Raw genomic sequence first — 23193 nt, forward strand, 5'->3', positions numbered from 1 at the left:
TTCCTGTTTTCCCCCACAATCTTAGGTTAACATTAGTGTGTCATCTGATTGAGGAGTTCATACCAATGAGACATACACCGATCCCTAGAAAGAAGAGCCCATTACGGCCTCATCAGATTTTTTTTACATATTGCTACACAAATATCTTGTATGGATTGGAAACACAGTACCACACACTTAACTCTTGAAATTAGCCACAACAACCCAGAATATTGTTCACAACTTGTAGATAATCCTTTAGCTGGACATCCATTGATGAGACATGCAATAAACCATCATTGTCTTAGTGGGGAGAGCTCTTTGCGGCCTCCTCTGATCTCTTAGTAGAAAAAAATCTTTAGAAATTGCCCTCATAGGACTTTGTTCTGTTATGAGCACCATCAGCAAAACTCAAACTACATAGATCACCGTTCTCCCCCATTCTGGAGGTTTTCCTCATATGATTAGATACATTCAAGCAAGTGTATATAACCAAGATTGAGTCTATGGTATGACATGGCATGGGGGACATGTGAAATATTCAGCAACGTGTTATGCTTCCTGTTATTAACAGAAACCATAATGCAAATGTGTATAAATCCTATATATTGCCCTCCATCCTATCATTATTTATAGTGAATGACATAGGTTGATATAGCTTACCTCTGTCAACATTTGCCCTTAAAGTAGTCAACATTCCCTCAGAGACAAGGGTTTTATAAAGAGCACCTTTGCAGGAACGTTCAGATTTTCTTGATCCGCATGCCTCAGACTTTTTGTTACTGTCACAGTCTTCAGCCTTTAGGATTTCTGGTAGATGTAATTGGAGAACTTCCTCTGCAGGAGATAGTGGTTCATCTTTTATATCTTCCAGCAGTTCAGATTCTGTGGCATGTGTTAACACTGTGGTCTCTGACTGCATCATATCTTTGGTGGGTTCTGCTGCCTTGTCTTTCTTCTCTTTAGATTTTGCTTTTTTCTTTGTTGGCTTGATGTCAGAGAAGTTATGATTTGGACTAGGAGTAGAACCGATTTTCTTACATGGGGAAGAAGAAGGTGTTTCCATGCTCCAATCTCCCTTTGCAACTGCTTCTATAGTGTACATGACACTTTCAATGTCTGATTCTGAGGACTGTCTCTTTTTACAGCTCTTCTTTGGAGACCCTTTATCAGCAGCATCATGGTCTGATTTGTTTTTCTTTTTTTTCTTTTTCACTTTGTCCCGTTTCAGAAATCCTACAAAGTGTGCCTCTGCATGTTCTGTGGAAGGTGACCCGTGTGTTTTAATTGGAACATTACTAAGTCCTTCCTCTTTGCAAACAGTAGAACATTCTTTCTGGCTGTTACATGTGACAACTTCATCGGCCTCATCAACATTCAATGCTTTCAATTGTGCTGGATTTAAGTTTCCTGAAATTTCTATTTTCACTGCTTCAGATGCCACACACATCTATAAAGGAAGGGATAGGCATCAGATACGATGTAGTGAAACTATCTGAGAAGAATATGAATACGGTAAATTGTGAGAGTGAGCACCACAGTGCACCAAAGCTTATCAACCAGAGACAATTTTTAAAAGATAATGTTTTCTATATTAAATACATTTATGTTTTAATAATTTTTTTAAGACTTTTGATGTTGATTGTGATATTTATTTTTAAAGTATATCTACCATCATGATAAACAAGGGACACTTACTACCCATCCCTCTGCCTGCATAATCTCACACAGTGGGAGGGGAAATACTCTTGCACAGCGCTCTGGTAATGCCCCTTCAGACTCATTAGCATCATTTTAAAAGTTGAACATGTCTAAAAACGATGTATGAATTTAGCCTTATTCAAACTCATCAACAAAGGGTGTTGCCTTTAAGACTCTGAACGTCTGTAGTAAAGGGAGTCTCTACAGGGGGACACATTACCTTTTCTGACCCATTTCCATGGCCACTCACCTAGTCAAACTGGTTCCCTACACTGCACTAAACTAGAATAAGTAAAGTAAAGAAATATAGGTAAACATGTGTTATGATTTTGAGAAAATAAATGTTTCACGATCTGGTTTTAATTAGCTACATCCCTTAGAGACCATACACACCCTGGGTACAGAAAGTATCCAGACCCCTTAAAAGTTTTTCACTTTTTGTTTCATTTCAGCCAATTGGCAAGATAAAAAAAAGTTCTTTTTTTCCCCTCATTCATGTACACTCTGCACTCCATCTTGAAATAGGAAAACAGAAATGTAGATATTTTTGCTACTTTATAAAACAAGAAAAACTGAAATGTTACATGGTCATACGTATTCAGACACTTTGCCGTGACACTCTTATTTAACTCAGATGATGTCCATTTCATCTTGATCTTCCTTGTGACCGTTCTACTTCTTCATTGGAGTCCAGCTGTGTTTAACTAAACTGATTGTACTTGAATAGGAAAGGCACACACATGTCTATATAAGATCGCACAGCACATGTATGAGAGCACATGAGAATCACAAGGTCTAAGGAACTGCCAAAGGAGTTTAGAGGCAGAATTGTGGCAAGGCACAGATCTGGCCACGGTTACAAAATTATTTCTTCAGCACTCACGGTTCCAAAGGGCATTGTGGCCTCCATAATCCTTAAATGGGAGAGGTTTGGGACGACCTCAACGCTTCTTTTACCTAGCCGTCCAGCCAAACTAAGCAGTCGTGGGAGAAGAGCCTTGGTGAGAGAGGTGAGGAAAAACCCCTTAGATCACTGTGGCTGAGCTCCAGACATGCAGAAAGGAGATGGGAGAAAGTTCCACAAAGTCAACTATCATTGCAGCCCTCCACCAGTTGGGGCTTTATGGCAGAGTGAGCCAACAGAAGTCTCTCCTCAGTGCAAGACATATGAAAGACTGCATACTGTTTCCAAAAAACACAAGGGCCTTTCAGATTATGAGAAATAGAATTTTCTGCTCTGATGAGATGAAGATTGAACTTTTTGGTGTTAAATATAAGCAGTATGTGTGAAGAAAACCAGGAACTGTTAATCACCTGCTGAATACAATCCCAACAGTGAAACATGGTGGTGGCAGCATCATGCTATGGGGGTAATGGCAGGACGACTGGTTGTAACTGAAGGAAAGAGGAATGCACTCAAGAGACATCCTGGATGAAAACCTCCTCCAGAGTGTTCTGGACGAAGGTTCACCTTCCAAAAGACAATGACCCTAAGCACACAGCTAAAATAAGCAGTGGCTCCAGAACAACTCTGTGACCATTCTTGACTGGCCCAGCCAGAGCCCTGACCTAAACTCAATTGAGCATCTCTGGAGAGACTTGAAAACGGCTTCCACCAACGATCACCATCCAACCGAAGGGAACTGGAGAGGATCAGCAAGGAAGAATGGCAGAGGATCCCCAAATCCAGATGTGAAAAACGTCATTATTTTCAAGCAGACTCATGGCTGTACTAGCTCAAAAGAGGCTTCTACTCAATACTGAGCAAAGTGTCGGAATACTTACAACCATGTAATATTTCGGTTTTTATTTTTTTAATAAATTAGCAAAAAAATCTACATTTCTTTATTTCTGTGAAGATGGGGTGCAGAGTGTACATTAATGACAACAAACTTTTTTGATCTTACCAATTGGCTGAAATGAAACAGAGTGAAAAATTTAAAGGGATATGAATACTTTCCATACCCACTGTACATTTTCACTGTAGTCTAATCTGAGTATTGCACACGGCTCCTGTGTTGTGAATAGCAGTAGCTTATTATTTCTGTGGCACAATAAACACTGCAGAAGTTATTATGTATCTAATAGTTTTGCAGTTTTTTTTCTAATTTTTCTCCAGAAAGAGCTAATAACGTTGAATCCTTAAAGGGGTATTCCAGGAATAAGCATAATTCATAAACAAATGGGTCCTTAAGATATAGGCTAATATGTAATTAGTTGTTATGTAAAAATTTGCTCCCCTTAGCAGAAAAATACTGCTGACATATACTATAATGAAGAATTAAATGCAACTGGCCCTTTAATCAGTCCGTTGATTTTCTCAGACACAGGACACCTGCCTGGGTAGGTCATGTGATCATCACAATGTTTGGCTGTAGTGGGTTGGTTGCAGTGCATTGAGTATGGCTGGTATTGTAGCGAGACCTATCTCAGTGAGGTAATGTGCAATGATGACAGTTACACATCATTACTATGTTAACAGAGCAAGAGAGTCTGTTACATCACCTCTGGGAGCAGAGCTTAAGAGGGAGGAGAGTCACTGAGAACTAAAAGATCATTGGATTTGTAGTTTCCAGGGGCAGCCATCTTGGTGAAAACTAATTAAGCTCCATTTTGTGACATTGAGTTTTGTTATATTCAATTATTAATACTTTAAGTTAAATGTACCAAGAAATGGTACTGTTAAAGTCTAAAATCATCATGCAAATAATAAGCCCTGATAAGGCTACATTGATGGAAAAATAGTATCAATCCATGTGACAAGGGAAAAATGTCTATAACGGCTTGTCAGTAAGGAGTTAATGTAATCTGAAACACAAGGTCATTCAAAGATAAAATGTCTAAGAAGGACCAAAAATGACAAAAGGACAAAGCAATGAGTGCAAGGACAATTTTCTCCAGGAAGGACAAACCTTGCAGTGTTACATGTTTGGCACAGATTTCACATCCTTCTGGTCGTGTCTGTGGTCTGCAAATCACTAAAAGGACTTTATGGCCCAGCATTTTCTAAGTTGCTTGCGCCATTTTTCTGTCGGACTTTGCACATTCTTTTCAGTGCAAACTTCTTGCATGAGTATTTAAGAAGTGGCTGTGCCACATTTGAGTCGCATTCTCCATGTGACACAAATTTCTGCACTGAAGACCGTGTGCCAGATTTAACATGCAACGTCAAACAGAAATATGTCACACGCCATGTGAAAGGTGCAAGAAAAAGTTGGAGGAGTGCAGATTCATGAAGAAGGTGCGCCAGAAATCCTGAACACTACACAGGCAAACTGCATATACTACAGACTGCAATGTTTTTTAGTAAATGTGGGCCTCTATGTTGTAACTTGGCTTAAAGGGGACAGTGTTTTATTATGAATTAAACCCAGACAACAAAAGATATCAGTCTTTGTACTTATTTTATTTTTGTATGTATTTTTTATTTTTTGCTACATTTAGGGGTGACAGAGCGAACTATGTTGATCGTGATCGCGGCAGTTGATAAAGGTTCAGGAGAGAAGCAATGCGTCCATAGAATAAATGGATGCTACTTATTTTTCTATGATGAATTTGTAATAAAAGACCATTTTACTACCTCGGAGTGCCAGGACTCTCCTTCACTTGACAGATATCAGTTCAACCTACAAGCACGAGGTGAGCGTTTGTTCTTTAATGCCGTCTAAATCTGGGATATTGTTTTACAGTTATGTTTTGCCCAGAGAGAAAGCAATTCTTCTTTTCTTACGTCTTTATAGGAAATCTACCATCAAAATCACTGATGGTAGACCCCTAAAACTCACATGTGCATCTGATGAGTCGTGTGCTGTTTTTTATATTGAGTAATGCCCGCAATAAGTAGAAAAAATAGTTTTAGAAAATATTTAAATAATTATTGTATTGCCTGCGCAAGAAAGATACTTGCATATAGCCGGGTGACACCAACTCTGTCTGGAGTAGGGACAGGATGAAACAGGTGGACAAGTACTAAAGGAGTGCATAAACTAAAAAAGGCAGGGGGGCTATGTTGACGCCCACAGAGATCCTCAGACTCATTTACATATTTTCTATAACTTTTTTTTTTTACTAATTGTGATACAAAAAACTAAGCACAGGATTCCACTTCAGTAGATGCACATGTGAGTGTCAGGAGTCTACTATCAGTGATTCTGACCGCAGATTTCCTTTAATGCCAAAAAATGTACAAGAACATAGTCAATATGATATCTGCATCTATTAGACCAACACCAGTTCTACTGTTCCATATTCACAGAACATCTGAGAATGAGACAGAAAATCTGTTCTTAAGAACTCACAACATTATACGTTTCTATTATTAGTTCAGGTCAGGCCAAGGTTGATATTGAGTGTTCTCTGTGTACTGGCCCTGGTAAATCACAGCATTGATGTGAATGTACACTGTGTAATTTGAAGATAAACTAAACACATTCATCAGGTTTACTGACTGAGGAGCATCAGGGGGGCTTTTAGTTCATTTGATTTTTTTATGGACACTACCAATAAATAGAGATAATAAAATAAAACCTTAAAGGAAATCTACCATAAAAATCCATCATGATTAACCAGAGACAGTTTTTCATTAATCCAGACACTGTGACTGTGTAATATTCTTATACTTTTTATCCATGGCCTCCGGCCTTATAAAATCAACTTTTAAAATAATGCTAATGAGTGGGAGCAATAGCAGAGCCTCTCCAAGATGTAAATATATAGGATGTTACACTGTGCAGGAGTATTTTTCCACAGTGTTAGATTATGCAGGCAGAGGGAGGGGGATGTGACCAGGGTGCAGATCAAAGGGTGAGACAGTGTAACAGCCTGCAAAGCTAAAGCACGGAGGGTCACTGGTAACGCACCCAGGGCCTTCTGACTCATTAGCATAATTTAAAAGTTGCTTTTAGGAGGAAGGAGGCCACGGATAACAAATATAAGAAGATTACCACAGACACAGTACCTGGAACTATGAGTAAGTGCCCCTGGTTTATCATCATAGATTTTCTTTGAGCTCTGCTTGACTAACAAAATTCACAGACAACACTAGACATTTTATTTTTTTCCTACATTGTAGACCAGATAAAAGAAGTGAGCTACAGGAACAATATAGAATTCATTTGTTTTGTCACTTGACAGATATAAATCATCAGGTAATGTTGCAGTAGTTACCTCTGCCAGCTGAAACAATGCTGATGTCCCGCACTGCTTTGCTGATACAGATGAATCGGAATGTGATGAGCTTGAGGAAATCTACACTCAAAACCAACAAACACATCAGTCACACAATGGAGAAAAAAAGACGTGAGGTGTATTAATAATATGGCTAACAAAAAGCGATGGAGCAAAACTGACTGCCAGTGACATCTTATTGCTGCTGCTGTTTTGCTAAACATGGAATAGAAGTTCAACTAACCAAGGACAGCGACATTTACTACCAACAACCCAGTAAACACTGATGAAGAGTAACCCAGCAGACAACAACTAGACCGAGAGTCAGTCTGCAGCCACAATTTGTCAGGGACACCATTTCTCACACATAAGGTAATGGTTACTGCCTTCTGTATACTGTAATATTAAACCTTCATCAGCTCAGTTATTTGAGCACTTAACAAACACAGAATTAATCACAAACCTGCTCTCATAATTAAAAAAAAAAACTATTTCACAATATAAATCTGCTGTAATTGGGTTTTCGGGGGATTACATTACTAACATACTATTTTGGTTTGGTCTGATTATTGATGCCCCAACCACTAAGCTGTATAAAGAGACCTGAGGACTTAGACTCTACAGTCTCTTTTTGGTTTACAAGTGTTGTTGATCGACAGATGACAAGCTAAGTTTTATTAGTCAGATCCTGACAAAGCTTATTCTAATGGCCTACCTTTCACATCTTCCACATTGTTATTCCAAAACCCCTTATAAACTTTAATGTTACCTCGGCTAAATGGAAAAGGGCCGACTTTCCACAGCGTTTTGTAGGTTCAGGACTGTTCATTTTCAAGGTACTTGAAGAGATCTAAGCATAATAAGAAAGAAAAAAAAACAAACCTGACCATTATTGGCATATGAAGGTATGCTATAAATTACACATATTAGTCATGTATTAAAAGATTTTTATAAGAACTATTGACATCCACCTTTACATTCCTTAGTCTACGCAATAAAGAATTCCTTTATAGTGAGACAATATTTCATGCAAAACCAACCCAAAGAAAATACTAAGTCCTGCCATTTCCTGAAAATGAAATGTACCCTGTTACTACCACTAGTTACATATTCAAATGCTCCTTTCCTCTCTACTGCCCCACATTACCCACTGCACAAACAGAGACAAAGCAGCAGGCTTCAAGACAGAAGATAAAGAAGAACCCACAGTGTTAGCCCTTCAGACGCTATGGGAACAGCAGCATCAAATGGTTTTAGAGGAATGGGTTCCCTCTTTTAGGCACTGGCAGGACTGCAAAGGCAATAGGATATGAATATCGTAGCCAAGGGCCCATATAAATATTTTTTAAAATCATAATGTTTTATGAATATTTTATGTGCATAAGCTTCAGATATGTATACTTCATCCAGCTAGGTGTTAGAAAAGTCAAGTGAAAACGTGCTGCTTATGTAACATCAGTAACCAAATCAAAACCACACAGGAAGTAAGTATGCACATCTGAATGCACACTCACAGGGCTGCCAGTAAGTTCGTGTACAAATGTCTGATTTGTGCGGTCGCACATCGACAGTGGGTGCTGACAAGGATTAGGGTTCCCACCCCAATGTAATCGATAAATAAATTAATCCAAGCACTCCTTTTGATTTTCAGATGCCAGAAAGTGATATTTATTTACAAGAACGTGATCAGTTGGTGACGTTTCGGCCTATCACAGGCCTTTGTCAAACACTATAACATACAAAGGTTTATATACATAAGTATGTAGAGCTAGAACAGTGTAAAGACCATAATGATACTTAGTACATGGAGAAGATATATACTAGACAAATTGTGGATATAGAAGACTAGGGTATATCTATGTCATAATATAAGAAAAAAGGACATGAAATGCAGAGTCATATAATCACACAGTAAATCCACAATATATGAAGTATGGCTGTATAATCAGAACTTCGATGCCTTGGTTAAAGAATAGCAGCAGGTGGCGCATAAATTTGCCTGCAAGGTAAAAGGAAAATAAGTTACCGATCACTAAGATGATGCAGGAGAGGGCTGGCTGGTATGGACACTGTGTGTCTGTAGGAGAGCGTGCTGCTTGTTGTGGTGGTGTCGGCGTTTAAAAGACTTGTGAGCCGCCTCTTGTCCGTCCCACAGCATGACGAGTACGTCATGTGGGATGCCGATCACGTGATGTGATGGGCGGGCACAGCATGACGAGTGCGTCACGTGGGGTGCAGATCACGTGATGTGATGGGCGGGCACCTGTAATCATGGCGCGTCATTGGGTAGGTGAGTCCCAGTATCTGGGAGAGGGAGTGATTGGACGGCCATGGAGGAGCCCCGCCCAGTGGGCGGTCTGAAAGTGAGATGTTGGGAATGGTCTATCTGCGATGCTGCCGTGTATATAGGAGTATAGCATCGCAGATAGACCATTCCCAACATCTCACTTTCAGACCGCCCACTGGGCGGGGCTCCTCCATGGCCGTCCAATCACTCCCTCTCCCAGATACTGGGACACACCTACCCAATGACGCGCCATGATTACAGGTGCCGCCCATCACATCACGTGATCTGCACCCCACGTGACGCACTCGTCATGCTGTGGGACGGACAAGAGGCGGCTCACAAGTCTTTTAAACGCCGACACCACCACAACAAGCAGCACGCTCTCCTACAGACACACAGTGTCCATACCAGCCGCCTGCCATACCAGCCAGCCCTCTCCTGCATCATCTTGGGGATCGGTAACTTATTTTCCTTTTACCTTACAGGCAAATTTATGCGCCACCTGCTGCTATTCTTTAACCAAGGCATCGAAGTTCTGATTATACAGCCATACTTCATATATTGTGGATTTACTGTGTGATTATATGACTCTGCATTTCATGTCCTTTTTTCTTATATTATGACATAGATATACCCTAGTCTTCTATATCCACAATTTGTCTAGTATATATCTTCTCCATGTACTAAGTATCATTATGGCCTTTACATTGTTCTAGCTCTACATGCTTATGTATATAAACCTTTGTATCTTATAGTGTTTGACAAAGGCCTGTGATAGGCCGAAACGTCACCAACTGATCACGTTCTTGTAAATAAATATCACTTTCTGGCATCTGAAAATCAAAAGGAGTGCTTGGATTAATTTAAGTCCGTGTACAAGTAAGGACACATACATACCTGCAACAGTCTACATATTTATGAAATGCAACTTTAGAAACCTGGATGCTACATAGAAATGAATCCTTTGATTTTACCACTTACTTCAGCAAACTGGAAGAGAGCAGACTTATCACATCGCTTAACAGGAGAAACAGCATCCGAGTCGGAAGAAATCTGAATAAAAAGTACATTTATACGTATATTATCCATAACCTTTGGCATAAAATAGCAACTGCCTTTAAGACATGACAAGGACAGCAAAGTTTCTGTGGGAATAACTAAAAATAATAACGATAAATAAATTGCTTGGCTAGGAACATGTATAGAGTGAATGTGAGAATTACATTTTTTTTAATATTGCTGACTCTTATTACATTGTTTTAATTAGCTGAACATGCACAGTAGTTAAGCAGTTGCATTTGATATCACAATTCCCCAATTCTGTGGTAAAGACAGTTGCAAAATATACATCAGAAAACCCTATATCACCAAAGTCAAATTTACCCCGCGGGTTACTTTAGTGCTTAAAAATGAGCCCGTCGCCAGATTTTCTCATGAAAAGCTAGTGACAGGTTCCTATAGAGCCCTGTGAACTAACTGACACCCTTCTTTTAGCTAAAAAAAATGTTTCCCTTATTTACCCATAAATCATTTTTATGTGATACTAGCTGTAGCTCCCGGAATTGCTAGGGATAGTAAACTGCTCTAAGATATAAAAAAAAAAAAAAAGGGTACATAACAAGTATTTTATATGTATCTATCTGTCTTTGACTATCTTTGTGGATGACTGTCTCTCTGTAGTGTCTGACTGTCTCTCTGTAGTGTCTGACTGTCTCCCTGTAGTGTCTAACTTTCACTGACTATATTTATCTATCGTTGTCTCTGACTGCCTATTACTGTCTGTGTCTCTGACTGTCTCTCTATAGTGTCTCTATCTTTGTCTCTGACTTGACCATCTCTCTCTCTCTCTCTGTACTTGACTCTCTCTCTCTCTCTCTCTGTACTTGACTGTCCCTCTAGGTACCATTTTTATTTTTTTTTTTTTTTTTGGGGGGGGAGGTGGGTTAAAGTTACAAAAACTGGAGAAAGACATTTGAATAGACTCAGTAGTTCGAAATTAACTCCTACAGACCCAACAATTAAGTGCCTGCTCATCACTGCACTGCATTGCTTCACCCTAGGGTGATAAGGTTCTTGAAAACTGCAGCAACCTCTCGCCTACTGATGTCTATTGTGTCTATTGTCAGGACCAAGTTAAATGGCAGTTTCCCTTTAATTCACATTTTGCATAAAAAAGCAAGTGTCTGGATTTATACTGGTGCTGTTAATTGGGGTAGGACCCCATCCAAGCCACCTATTTACGAAAAGGTCCTTTTCAGTCCGTGAACCAACCACAGTCCTGTGGCACAGACTGACATCACTGTTGCAGACAGAACTCCTTACATGATAGCGACCTATGATCAAATCTGTTCCTGCTTCTATACTAAACAGCAGCACTTGAGACTGTAATCATGTTTACACTGTCTGAGCTGCTGTTTAGTGAAGAAGTAGGAATTTCTTACATCATAGATTGCTATCATGTAAGCAGGTCCATTCCTGGAAGTGATGTCTGTCTGTGCCACAGGGCTTTGATTGGTTCACAGACCGACAACGGTACTGTGAATCTGCCCTAAGGATTGAGAATTAAGACCTATTATTTATGCAGCTTGTGTTGAGGCCACTTTTAGTTTCCCTTTGATAGACCCCAATCAAGACATAGGTTTCTGTTTTGATCTATGAAAATTCCATTCCAGAAGCAGAACATTTGATGCAAATAGATCATATTTTTATTAACAAACTATTGTGTCCTTCATAGAGGCGACACAGACATATGAATAGCTACTGACATTACATGGAAAATTATATGCAAATAAGACTGTTTTATGTTTGAGACTCTGGAGCTACAATAAAGACCACATCATGTCATGTTTACATACAACACTTTCCTCTGGATTACCTAGGATTTTGGGTGCCACTGGATGGGAACCCCCCTTTATTTACTGCTTATGTACTAAATTAAAAAAGTAAGTTGTTCTTGTCAAGAATATAAAATGGGGGGTGGGGAGGGGGGGTTTACATACCTCTGCAAATTCAAGTATTGCAGACTTCTTAGGCGACTGAAAGCAGTCTGATTCCTTTGACTCAGTAGGACTTGAAGGCATCTGAGTACACAAGCCAAGATCAGTAGATGTGTCGAAAAAAAACCCCCAAAAATAAAAAAAAACAATTGTAAAACCACAGTAATATTATGACTTTTATTTGAAAGCCAGAAGCTTCAATGTTGTTTTTCTGTAACTGGGATAAAAAGTGTAAATTGTTCATATGGCCAGACATGTAGCTTGGTCACCGCATGTGTGGGAGCGATCAGCTCATGGCTGGCTCTCTGTGCATTGGTACAAATAATTATAAGTTTTACATTTACTTTAACTAACACTAACTTGATCTAAAAAAAAAAACACTGATGTATTGCAATTGCCACTTTTTCTAACTAAATCTGTTACGCATGCGTTTTTTCAAATGGAAAAAAAAAGTACTACAGCCACCATAATTTTTTTTTTCATCAAAACACACATGCATAATGGATGACTTCAATTTACACTGATGTCAATAGAATTTTTAATTTATTATTTATTTTTTTTAAGGGAGGTAAGGAACGGAGGTTTAAAAAAAATAGATTCAGATTACTCTTTTCCCCATTGCCATCTTATAAAAGAGTACAATGGGTGTGAACTCAAATTAATAATTTTTACATGGATTGAAACAAATCTATGATATCCTCAGATAGTAGCAAGTAGCATAAAAGAGAACCAGAACTTCACAGAAACATTATCTTCTATCACTATATAGTTTTGGTTGTGTTTTGAACAGAGCATACTGCCATGTCAGCTATTACAAACCTCAGTCTCTTCATCTTCTGCTTGAGCAGGCCTTGCTTGATCCCTCTGTGCAGTCAAGGCATGTTCCCCAGCAAGAAGCAGCATACTCAGTCCTCCCATTTGTGTTGGATCTTATGAATGAACAAGAACAATACTTACAAGTTAAATGGGATGGAAGGCAGAAATAAATTGTGTAAATTGACGTCACAGAGAACTGGAGCAGTGGCAGTCCGGAGGAGGTCAGAACATTTTATTTTTAGATTCACATACCTCAATGTGATGCTTCTTGTTTTATATGTGCCCTTACTTGGAACCAATACATTAATGTTTTGTATATTAAATTAGAAGAAATGCAGATGAAAACTTTGTACTATAGATTTCTTTTTTAGGCACTGCTAATGGCTATACTGACTAACAACATAACATAACTTGGTCTACCAGAGGGCTCCGACACCTGCCTATATGCCATGGGACTCTGTGGCCGCATCCGGCTGCTCGAGTACTATTATCGAAAACATTCAATGGCATCTGGGTCTTTAAGAGACCTCTCTAGCAAATGTGGCACCTTGGATGAGTGGCTTTGTGTTGCCGGGCATCCAGTTCCTGTCAGTGCCACTGCAGCAGCGAGAAGCAAGGCAGAGAATGCAGGAGATGAAGCAAAAGGTGAGGATGAAATTTAGTATCTTTAGTAATAGTACTGCATTGCGGGAGGTGCGTTCCCGCAAAATGCAGTATTATTACGTCAAACTTCTGGCGCCGGCTCCTTAACGGAGCCGGCGCCAGAAGCTGCGGGTGTCGGCTATATATTATAGCCGACACCTGCCTCTAACAGCCGCGAAAAAGTGATCCGAAAAAGTTACAAGCACCAAAATGATACCACTGAAAAGAACAACTTGACACGCAAAAATAAGCTCACAACCAGCTCTGTCAACAAAAAAATACTATAGTTATGCCGCTATAAAAATGGCAATACTAAAACAAATGCAATTTTTTCTATTCTAGTTTTCCTTCCATAAAATTGGACAAATATAAATAAAACTATATAAATGAGGTATCACCGTAATCGTAGTGATCCGTAGAATAAAGATAATATATTATTGTTATGCTACAGTGAACACCCCCCCCAAAAAATGCTAAAAATCCAAAACAAAAATTGATGATTTTATTTTCCTCCACACGTAAAAAATTAATAAAATTGCTATTCCCAACGCGCGTTGTTATAGAACGGTGTGGCGGGTAGTGACTTGCCAACACGGTTCAGACACAGTGATCGGGGCAAGATGGCGGCTGTTCCTGACAGCTATCCATCCTGCCCCATGGACCAGAAGGGTTCCGTCCCTCCCCCACCCCCCCAGTTCATGATCGCTGCTATTGGCTCATCAATTCAGACCAGCCAATAGAAGCGAATTTACTTATGACGTCAGTAATACCGGTCACCATGTCTATAGACACGGTGATCGGGGCAGGGTGGCGGCTGTTCCTGACAGCCACCAATTTTGCCTTGCGGTACAGAGGGGTTTTGTTGCCCCCCTCTGTCCATGTTTGCGGCTATTGGCTGGTCGATTTGGTCCAGCCAAAAGCAGCAATATTCGTCACAATGGGCATCGCTAGGGTGAATAAGAGCAACACTTGGTGATAATTTCCCTACTAAAACGAAGATATGGTACAAAAGTGCTGGCTGTGCACATTGTACAGATTACGCTGTACAACTCTTACGAGCTGTTCCAATGTGCATGTCCTGCCGTATCAATTCTCCGTTTTCAAGAGGAAGGTATTAGGAAACTAATATTGGGACAAGAAGGACGGGGCCCCAGTACCTCTGGTTTAGATGTTCCTGTGTTTTGCCAGGACAGCATTTTCCCGGTGAATTCTGCTGCTTCTAAAGGTGGGACTCATTAAAGAGTCTGTTCCAAAAGAACACTATATACCAGTGATGGCGAACCTTTTAGAGGCCGAGTGCCCAAACTACAACAAAGACCCGCTTATTTATCGCAAAGTGCCAACACAGAAATTTAATTTGTGGTTTATACTCCCTTCTCTGTCACAGCTTTCATTGATACCAGCCCCCTGAGGACACCAATAAAGCAGAAAATAGTCCCAGTTAGTGCTGTCACTTTATAATAGCTCTGTGCACAGCAAGTCCTGGGCTGTCTGGGACTGCAGGAAGATACCTGGAGTCATCTCTGGTGATGGCCTGAGTGCCCACAGAAAAGGCTCTGAGTGCCACCTCTGGCACCAGTGCCATAGGTTAGCCATCACTGCTATATACTAAGGATGGACACTATATACTAAGAGACCTGCTACATCTCCAGAGTGACAAAAGTTTAGTTGGTCCCTTGGTATATTCCACCTCCTTATACGCAACACATTCACAATTCATGCCCAACCTGTTGTGAATTAATTTCAGTAAAATGAATAATTGTAACAACTGTTAGGTTACGTTGCTCCCTATAACCCTCCATTATTTCATAAGGGGCGCCACATAACGGGCACTGAACTTTCCAGAAATAATTGCAATTTCCATATGCATATGAAAGACAGTGATGCTAAAATTAACAACATTTTTGCCAAATTACTTTTTATTCAGTAAAAATGGGAAATTTTTTTTTTAAATCTATATAAATGAGGTCTTTTCGTAATCGTGGGGACCCATAGAATAAAAATAATATACTATTTTTATTGTATGGTTAACTCCCAAAAAAAAAACACATAAAAATTTTCCCAAAAATTGATGATTTTCATTTCCTCCACCAACAAAGAGTTAATAAAATCTCACCAATTAGCTATAGATGCCCCAAAATTACCTACCAGAAAAGTGCATCTCATGTGGCAAAAGAAATAAGCCCCTATAGGTCCTCAATAAAAAAAAAAGAAAAAAATTATAGCCTGTACAATGTGACATAGCAAATCTGATCTGGATGGCGCCTCCTTCCCTTCTATGCCCGGCCGTGTGCCCATACAGCAGGTTACCAGCACATGTAGAGTATCCGTGTACTCGGGAGAAATTGGGTATCCAACTTTGTGGAGCCTTTATTCATTTTATCCATTGTAAATGTTTAGTTTTCCACCCAAAATGAGTGTATTGTGAAAAAATATTACAATTTGCAGACTGCACCTCCATTTTGTTTTAACCCCTATAAAACACCTAAAGGGTTCACAAACTTTTTAAAAGTGGTTTTTCATACGTTGAGGGGTGTAGTTTCCGTAATGGGGTAATTTACGAGTCTCGCTATTATTTAGGCCTCTCACAATTAGAAGATGAGCAGGTCCATCTAAACACGGGTTTTGGTGATTTTACAAAAAATGTGAAAAATGGCACCCAAATTCTGAGCCTCATAACATTCTAGTAAAATATGTGGAATCTTAAAAAAACATCCAACATAAAGCAGACATTTGGGAAATGTAAGTTATGAATTTATTTGGGTGTTTTGACTATCTACATCTAAAGTAGAGAATTTAGAACGTTGAAAATAAAGAATTTTTTGAAATTTTTGATAAATTTTGTTTTTTTTCATAACTAAACACAAATGATATCATCCAAATTTTTAAACTAATTTGAAGTACAATGTGTCACGAGAAAACAATCTCAAAATCCCCCGGATATCTCATAGCGTTCCCACGCTATAACCACTTATAGTGACACAGGCCATATTTGAAAAATGGAGCCGCGTCCTAAATGCCAAAATAGGCTGAGTCCCGTAGGGGTTAACGACCTGGCCTTTTTTTGTTTTTTTCATTTCTATTTTTCACTCCCCACCTTCAAAAATCTATAACTTTTTTATTTTTACACGTAAAGAGCTGTGTTCCGCGTAACAAATTGCACTTAAATAGTGGCGGTATTTAATATTCCATGGCGTTTACGGGAAAGCGGGAAAAAAATTCCAAATGCAGTTTTCTTGTGGGCTTGGATTTTACGACTTTCACTGTGCGCCACAAATGACATGTCTACTTTATTCTTTGGGTCGGTACGATTACTGGGACCCCAAATTTGGTTTTATAATGTTTTCATACATTTACAAAAATTAAAACCTCCTGTACAAAAATATTTTTTTTGATTTTGCCATCTTCTGGCGCCAATAACTTTTTCATACCTTGGTTTGTGGGTGGTGTCATTTTTTGAGACTTTTGATGACATTTCAATGATATCATTTTTAGGACAGTGCGACTTTTCGATCACTTTTTATAGATTTTTTTTACATTTTTCAAAATGGCAAAAAAGTGCCATTTTCGACTTTGGGTGCTATTTTCCATTACTGGGTGAAAAACCGTTATTATATTTTGATAGATCAGGCATTTTCGGAAACGGCAATACCTAATGTGTTTATGATTTTTACTGTTTATTAATATTTACTTCAGTACTGCTTAAAAACAGCCCAAAAACAGGTTCAAAATGCCACGTGTTCCGCTGGCCTTAAGAAGCTATTCGTTTTTAATATGCTGTCACCACAGCTGAATGAGGGCTATTTTTCTTGAATTAAGAATTGTATCTTTGACTGGCTTTATTTTGTGGTACAAAGAATGAATTGATTAGCGTTAATACATTTTCTAAGAGAATGCTTCATTTCTTTTTGTGTACCCAATTGTTCCCATATGTTAACTGTGCTGTAAAAATAGCAAGTTAACTTTTTCTACAGGTCTCTATAAATAAAGAATAAATAAAAGCATATTTCATTGAAATGATTAATTTTTATGTCACTATCCCGAGAATCATTACATTTCTATTTATCTACAGAAAAAGTTTGCACAAGCTCTTGTTTCTTTTGTCAGACAGATTGCAATTTCTAGTGGTAATATTTTGGAGAACAGATCATTTAATGATTAATTTTAATGTACAGACAGTCCCCGACCTTACGGCGTTCCGAGTTACGGACAACCCATAGATACGAATGGGGCACTCGGCACCCGCACATGTGCAGTCCACTTCCGGGTTCCAATAGCGCTGCTATCGGAGGTTGCATGCACTGGTGCGCCTCCTCATTAGGCGGAGAGAAAGGCTGGAACAGGCCATGGAGGTGACGGGGATCATTGGGCAGAGGGAAAGGCTGGAGCAGGCCATGGAGATGCCAGGGATTGCATTCAGTTGCCAATGTATGCAGGAAGTACATTTTGGCAGTATCGGAGGTTTCAGGTAACTAAGGATGCATTAGCTGGTGCAAACTCACGCTTCCTTAGTTACCCGGCAGTGGTCGGCAGTCTTCCAGCCAGTGTACTAGAAGAACTGGTAGCCGGAGATTGCAGGTAACTAAGGAAGCGTGAGATCGCACCAGCTAATGCATCCTTAGTTACCTGAAACCTCTGATACTGCCGGCGTATACTTACCGCATACATCGGCAACTGTATGCGATCCCCAGCATCTCCATGGCTTGTTCTACATATACAGCGATTCACAATGTTGCCTCCTCATTGAGCAGAGTGAAAGCCTGGAGCAGGCCACGGAGATGCCGGGGATAGCAATCAGTTGCCGATGTATGCAGTAAGTATATGCCGGCAGTATCGGAGGTTTCAGGTAACTAAGGATGCATTAGCTGGTACAATCTCATGCTTCCTTAGTTACCTATTGTCACAGTGACAGAAAGTGAAATAAAATCTGAACAAGGGCATCAAAACCAACTTGACAGGGTTGTTCATACAAAACAAAAAAATTGTCTGGAGTTACTTTACATTTAGAAAATATAACAGTTCCGACTTACATACAAATTCAACTTAAGTACAAGCCTCTGGTCCCTATCTGGTACGTAACCCGGGGACTGCCTGTACATGGAGGCAGAAAAAAAATATATACTGTACACAAGGCATAACTATATTTCTGACGATTATTTGATATGCAATGGGCATTTTCCTTACTGTAGGCTTCTTAGCCCATAATTCAGCAGTAGAAATACCGAACACAAACAACTAAATAAGCCACAGTAACCGGGTAAGACAATTTAGAAGGACAATAAAATAATAGAGCTATAAATATACCTGCTATTCCGAAGTTTAGCTGTGGCATTTCTTCTTCTTTTGAAACGATTTTGGAGCTTGTTAATTCTTTTACTGTATCTTGAGAGTAAGGCCAAAGTTTTTTCCTGGTTGTGACAGCTGTAGGGGCTTTCACGGGTTTATTTGTTGTTGGGCACCATTTATAACCAGGATGTGCTTTCATAAATGCATCCTTGTACTGGGAAAAAAGAACAAAGATTTTAGAAAATCGGCTCATAAATTCAATAGACTAAACAGTGTATCATTACTAAATCTATCATCCAAAATATTATTGATCTTCATGTGTAAAGATCTGACCATTCTAAAACCGAACGCACAATAGTGTGTTCAAAGCAGTAAAATAGTGGGATGACTGCAACAAAATATAAAGCTCTATATGTGTCTCCAGATTAAAAAAAAAATTGTGAAACATAAAGAATTTTGTCTAAATTTCAGTGTGAGAATCCATTTCTGTGATATCCTAGCCTTATGGGGGCGTCTACACGATGCATCACTGAGAAGGCACTAGGTACCTTTGTGTAGCTAACATAGTACATAATGTAGATGGTTTCGTTGAATGTCCCCTCTACAAGCTATACAGCTAAAAACAGCACTGCAATTGTGCTGGTCAATGTGCAGCTACTTCTGACCAGCAGCTGTATTTTGTACATGTGCCCTAAGACCTGTTGGATTACTCACACAAACAGGCCAGGGTCCAATAGACACAGAAAGTGATGGTGACATTTCACTGACTGTACGTTGGTCCGGATATGGGAGTCAAAGCAACACACATTAATACATTCTTGCGGCACCACTGCTCTGTGCTGGTTTGGAGTTGCAAACCTGGAGCAGTTTTCAGTTCGTGAGATTCACAGACTGAGCACATTCATGTTGTTAAAGGAAATTTACCATTTGTTTTCATGCGTTGTGAGCCAAACATACCTTGAAAATGCTGTAGCGACACTCATGCAGAAACATATCTTGTTTAAACCCTGATATGAATGGTTTTGCTCAGAAAATAATTATAAAATTCAGGACCTTGGGGAAGCTGGGTGCCCACATAAACACATTACACACAGAACTACCTAAACTGTCCAGACTGGACTGCACTCTTTGCTCATGCTCAGTAGTGAAGCTCCTCCCTTACAGATCAGAGTAAACAGGCAAGTGGAATGCTTGTACTCATCTCAGCACTGCTAGAGTGACCAGAAAAACTGAAATAAAGTACAAAGTTAGCATATCTAAAGTTCTGCATAAAAAAAATGTGCAGTGTATATTCTCTCTGTAAGCTGCTTTGCCACATTATGTACATGCTCAGTAGTGAAGCTCCTCCGCTACAGATCAGAGGGGAAGGAATGTCTACACTGATCTCAGAATTGCTAAAGTGATCAGGAAAACTGTATTAACTGGCAGGATTGTAAAGCGTATGTTCACTCTGTATACTGATGTATGTTTTAGTTTGCGCGTTCATAACTGTGTGGATAGCTGCTCTGATAGATTCTATAGGCTATACATAGAATATGAGGAGCAAACTGTTTTATTAACCCTTTCAGGATGTAGCCAGTTTATAGCTTAAGGGTCACACCCATTTTTTGTATTTTGTTAGGGTTGCTTTATTTGGTCATTACTTTTAAACACTTTTACTTATCAAAGCAATTGTTTTTTATTTACATGTTGTACTTCTTTTTAGTGGTAAATTTTGGCTGATAAGTTTTGGGTTTATCTATGATAAAAATTAAAAATGATGCATTTTTGAAAATTTCCCCATTTTCAAAATTATCTTTTTTTCAGGCAGATAGTTTTAACATCTAAATCAGTTACTAGTTAACATTTCCCATATGTCTGGTTTTCTGTATTTTCAAAGTGATTTCAGAATTTTTGGGGATCATTATTGTTTTTAAAAAAGTCAAATCACTCCATTTTCAAATTTGCACCCCTCAAACTATCAGAAACAGCTTTTAGGAAAATTGTTAACCCTTTGAGATCTTCATAGTAATTAAAACAAAATGGAGGTGAAATTTAGAATTGTCTGATTTTAGCCGTAGAATTTACACAAGATAAAAAGAGAAAACCCATCTTAAAATTTCTTATGCAATGTTTTCCCTAGTACGGAGACCCACCACATGTGGACGTCCCGTGTTGTATGGGCGTAAAGCAAGGCACATGAAGGGCAGTGCCCTATAGAATTTAGTGGCTTTTAGTTGATTCATGACGCACTTTTTTGAGCTATAAAATATTTGTTTTTCTGTTAATGTTGCCAGGGCTTATTATTCGTTGGATAAGATGCATTTTTCAATGATACAATTTTGGGGTGGATATGTCCTATTGCTGAAAATGTATTAACATTTTTTTGTGGCGGGGGTTGAAGAAAAAACATCCAATTCTATCATTAATTTTTAAAGTTTTTTTTGGTGCTGACTGTATACCCTAAGTACCATTTTTGTATTGATAAGTTTTTTTGATCGCTTTAATTTCATTTATTGTGGGACAAGATAGATAAAAATCATAATTTTTGGTGGGTTCTTTCCTTTTTTTAACTGCTTTCATCGTGTTGTTTATTAATCATTTTGTTTACTAATGAATTATCAAGAGGAAAATAATTTGATAAAAATCCTGCATTGCTCCTAATAAAAAAGCCATTAAACTCACAAATTTTGACTGATTCTAAAGACACAAATCAGTGATAACCTTTAACTTCTATTGCAGGCGGAAGAAGAGGAAGATTTCAAGACCATGATTTTTTTGATGTTTTCATACCTTTTCACTGATTCTAATAAAATATATTCCATGATTAATCTGTAGAAAAGGGTTATGACTGGGACATGATCTACTTCTTAACAGAGAGGATACACAGTCTGTTAACCCCTTAACGTCACAAGTCTGTCAAGGGAGTATGGAGACGGCTCACGGGCTGAGCCCTCTCAATACAAGCTGGGTGTTACCAGGGGAAGTGAAAATTGGAAATGCAAAAACCAAAAAGGGGAATCGTTAAGGGTTTAAAAACGGCTTTATGAATTGATCCATTAAAAGGAATTGCATTCAGTGTAGCTGCAGGCTGTCTCTTAAAAAAACAGAAATAATAAGCCCTTAGTTTTGGGGCAAAGAAAAGTAAACTGTGTCATTAGTAAGAACATTAATATCCACATAAATCTTGATCTGAGGTGGTAATGACAAGGGTAAGTGAAAAGGTCCAGTTCAGCATTGCCGACATAAAACCATGCATTATAAGCTCTACAAACCTCTTTTGCCATGTCAGTATACTTTTGCTTCTCATTGGGGTCCAGATAAGCCCACCAATCCGCCAATATTTTTGTAGCACCGCGGTTATCTAGACGGGGATGCTCCTGACGCACAAGAGAACGATGGCGTTTACAGAAGAGAAGGAAAGCGTTCATGGGTCTCCGTGCTCGCTGTTCAGGGGACTCATTGTCTTCATCCACCTCATGTTCTAGTCCATCAGCGTCAAGGAGCTGAACCTGAAGTGAATATATTAGCAGACATTATAACAATACAATACATTACTGATTAGTGAAATTATTATTATTATTTAATAACCCTTTATGTCTTGTGTATACTATTTATGTGCTTCAGTCACACCTGGATAGCATGTCCATGTGTGTGGAAAAAATACTCACTCAACTTTCCTTATTTCCAACAGAATATAATACTATCCATAGCCCACGCTCCACAAGGATTCCAAGAATCAATATGGCAGGTGGTGAGAGTAAAAACAAGACAAACTGAATATTTTTATGTATTAATCCGCATTTACAGCTCATCCACACACCTGTGTGAATCACAGATAGAATAATGACCCTTTATCTTGGCTTATTTTTTCACTGACCTGTGGTCCGCTGGAAAAACTAAATTTTGATATGTACTATTTTTTTCATGTTCAAGGAACATGGACTTCCATAAAAGACAAATCTACCAGTTATAAAATGTAAAAAACAGATAAAGATACTTACCTCCATTCCTCTTCATCCCAATTACGGCGGTGTTCTTCTCTAATATTGACATGCCTAGGTCACCTAAAAAAGAAACTTATAATTAGCAGCAGTGAGCCGGGAACAAGCTGTCCGGAGCTTGGTGCTGCTAATTAAGCATGCCTTCACCACCTCCATCTCTCATGCTGGGAGCATGGGAGGTGAGGTCACGCGAGAGGTTTGAATTCATGCCTTTCATGTGACGCCACCACCCTCTACCAGCATGGGAGAGAGAGGTGCGGGGCGTGCATAATTAGCAGCCCAATACACTGGACATCTTGTCCCTGCCCTCCATTCTGCTAATTATAAGGTTTTTTTT

The 23193-nt window shown here is 39.0% G+C and overlaps 1 protein-coding gene and 1 long non-coding RNA gene across 5 annotated transcripts in view; one reads left to right on the forward strand and one right to left on the reverse strand.

Moving 5' to 3' along the window:
* The window catches only part of BBX (BBX high mobility group box domain containing), a 46699-nt gene that overhangs the window by 17077 nt on the left and 6429 nt on the right, over nt 1-23193 (reverse strand). For 3 of the 4 annotated variants that reach the window (XM_072136084.1, XM_072136082.1, XM_072136080.1), the window contains exons 2-9: nt 22128-22364; nt 18892-19087; nt 12949-13058; nt 12133-12213; nt 10115-10186; nt 7616-7696; nt 6847-6927; nt 643-1429 (exon numbers count right to left, since the gene is read on the reverse strand). In XM_072136084.1, coding sequence (XP_071992185.1) covers nt 643-1429; nt 6847-6927; nt 7616-7696; nt 10115-10186; nt 12133-12213; nt 12949-13058; nt 18892-19087; nt 22128-22283 — 1564 coding nt within the window. In that variant the 5' untranslated portion in view covers nt 22284-22364. The remainder of the gene's footprint in view (nt 1-642; nt 1430-6846; nt 6928-7615; nt 7697-10114; nt 10187-12132; nt 12214-12948; nt 13059-18891; nt 19088-22127; nt 22365-23193) is intronic. The other variant, XM_072136083.1, reaches the window with a different exon arrangement.
* Nucleotides 5159-21679, forward strand: LOC140118312 (uncharacterized). The gene is made up of 4 exons (XR_011853170.1): nt 5159-5319; nt 6814-7218; nt 12978-13166; nt 21595-21679. It is a non-coding gene; the product is annotated as an uncharacterized lncRNA (long non-coding RNA).

The sequence above is a fragment of the Engystomops pustulosus genome, chromosome 2 (assembly GCF_040894005.1).
Source record: "Engystomops pustulosus chromosome 2, aEngPut4.maternal, whole genome shotgun sequence".
Taxonomy (NCBI): domain Eukaryota; kingdom Metazoa; phylum Chordata; class Amphibia; order Anura; family Leptodactylidae; genus Engystomops; species Engystomops pustulosus.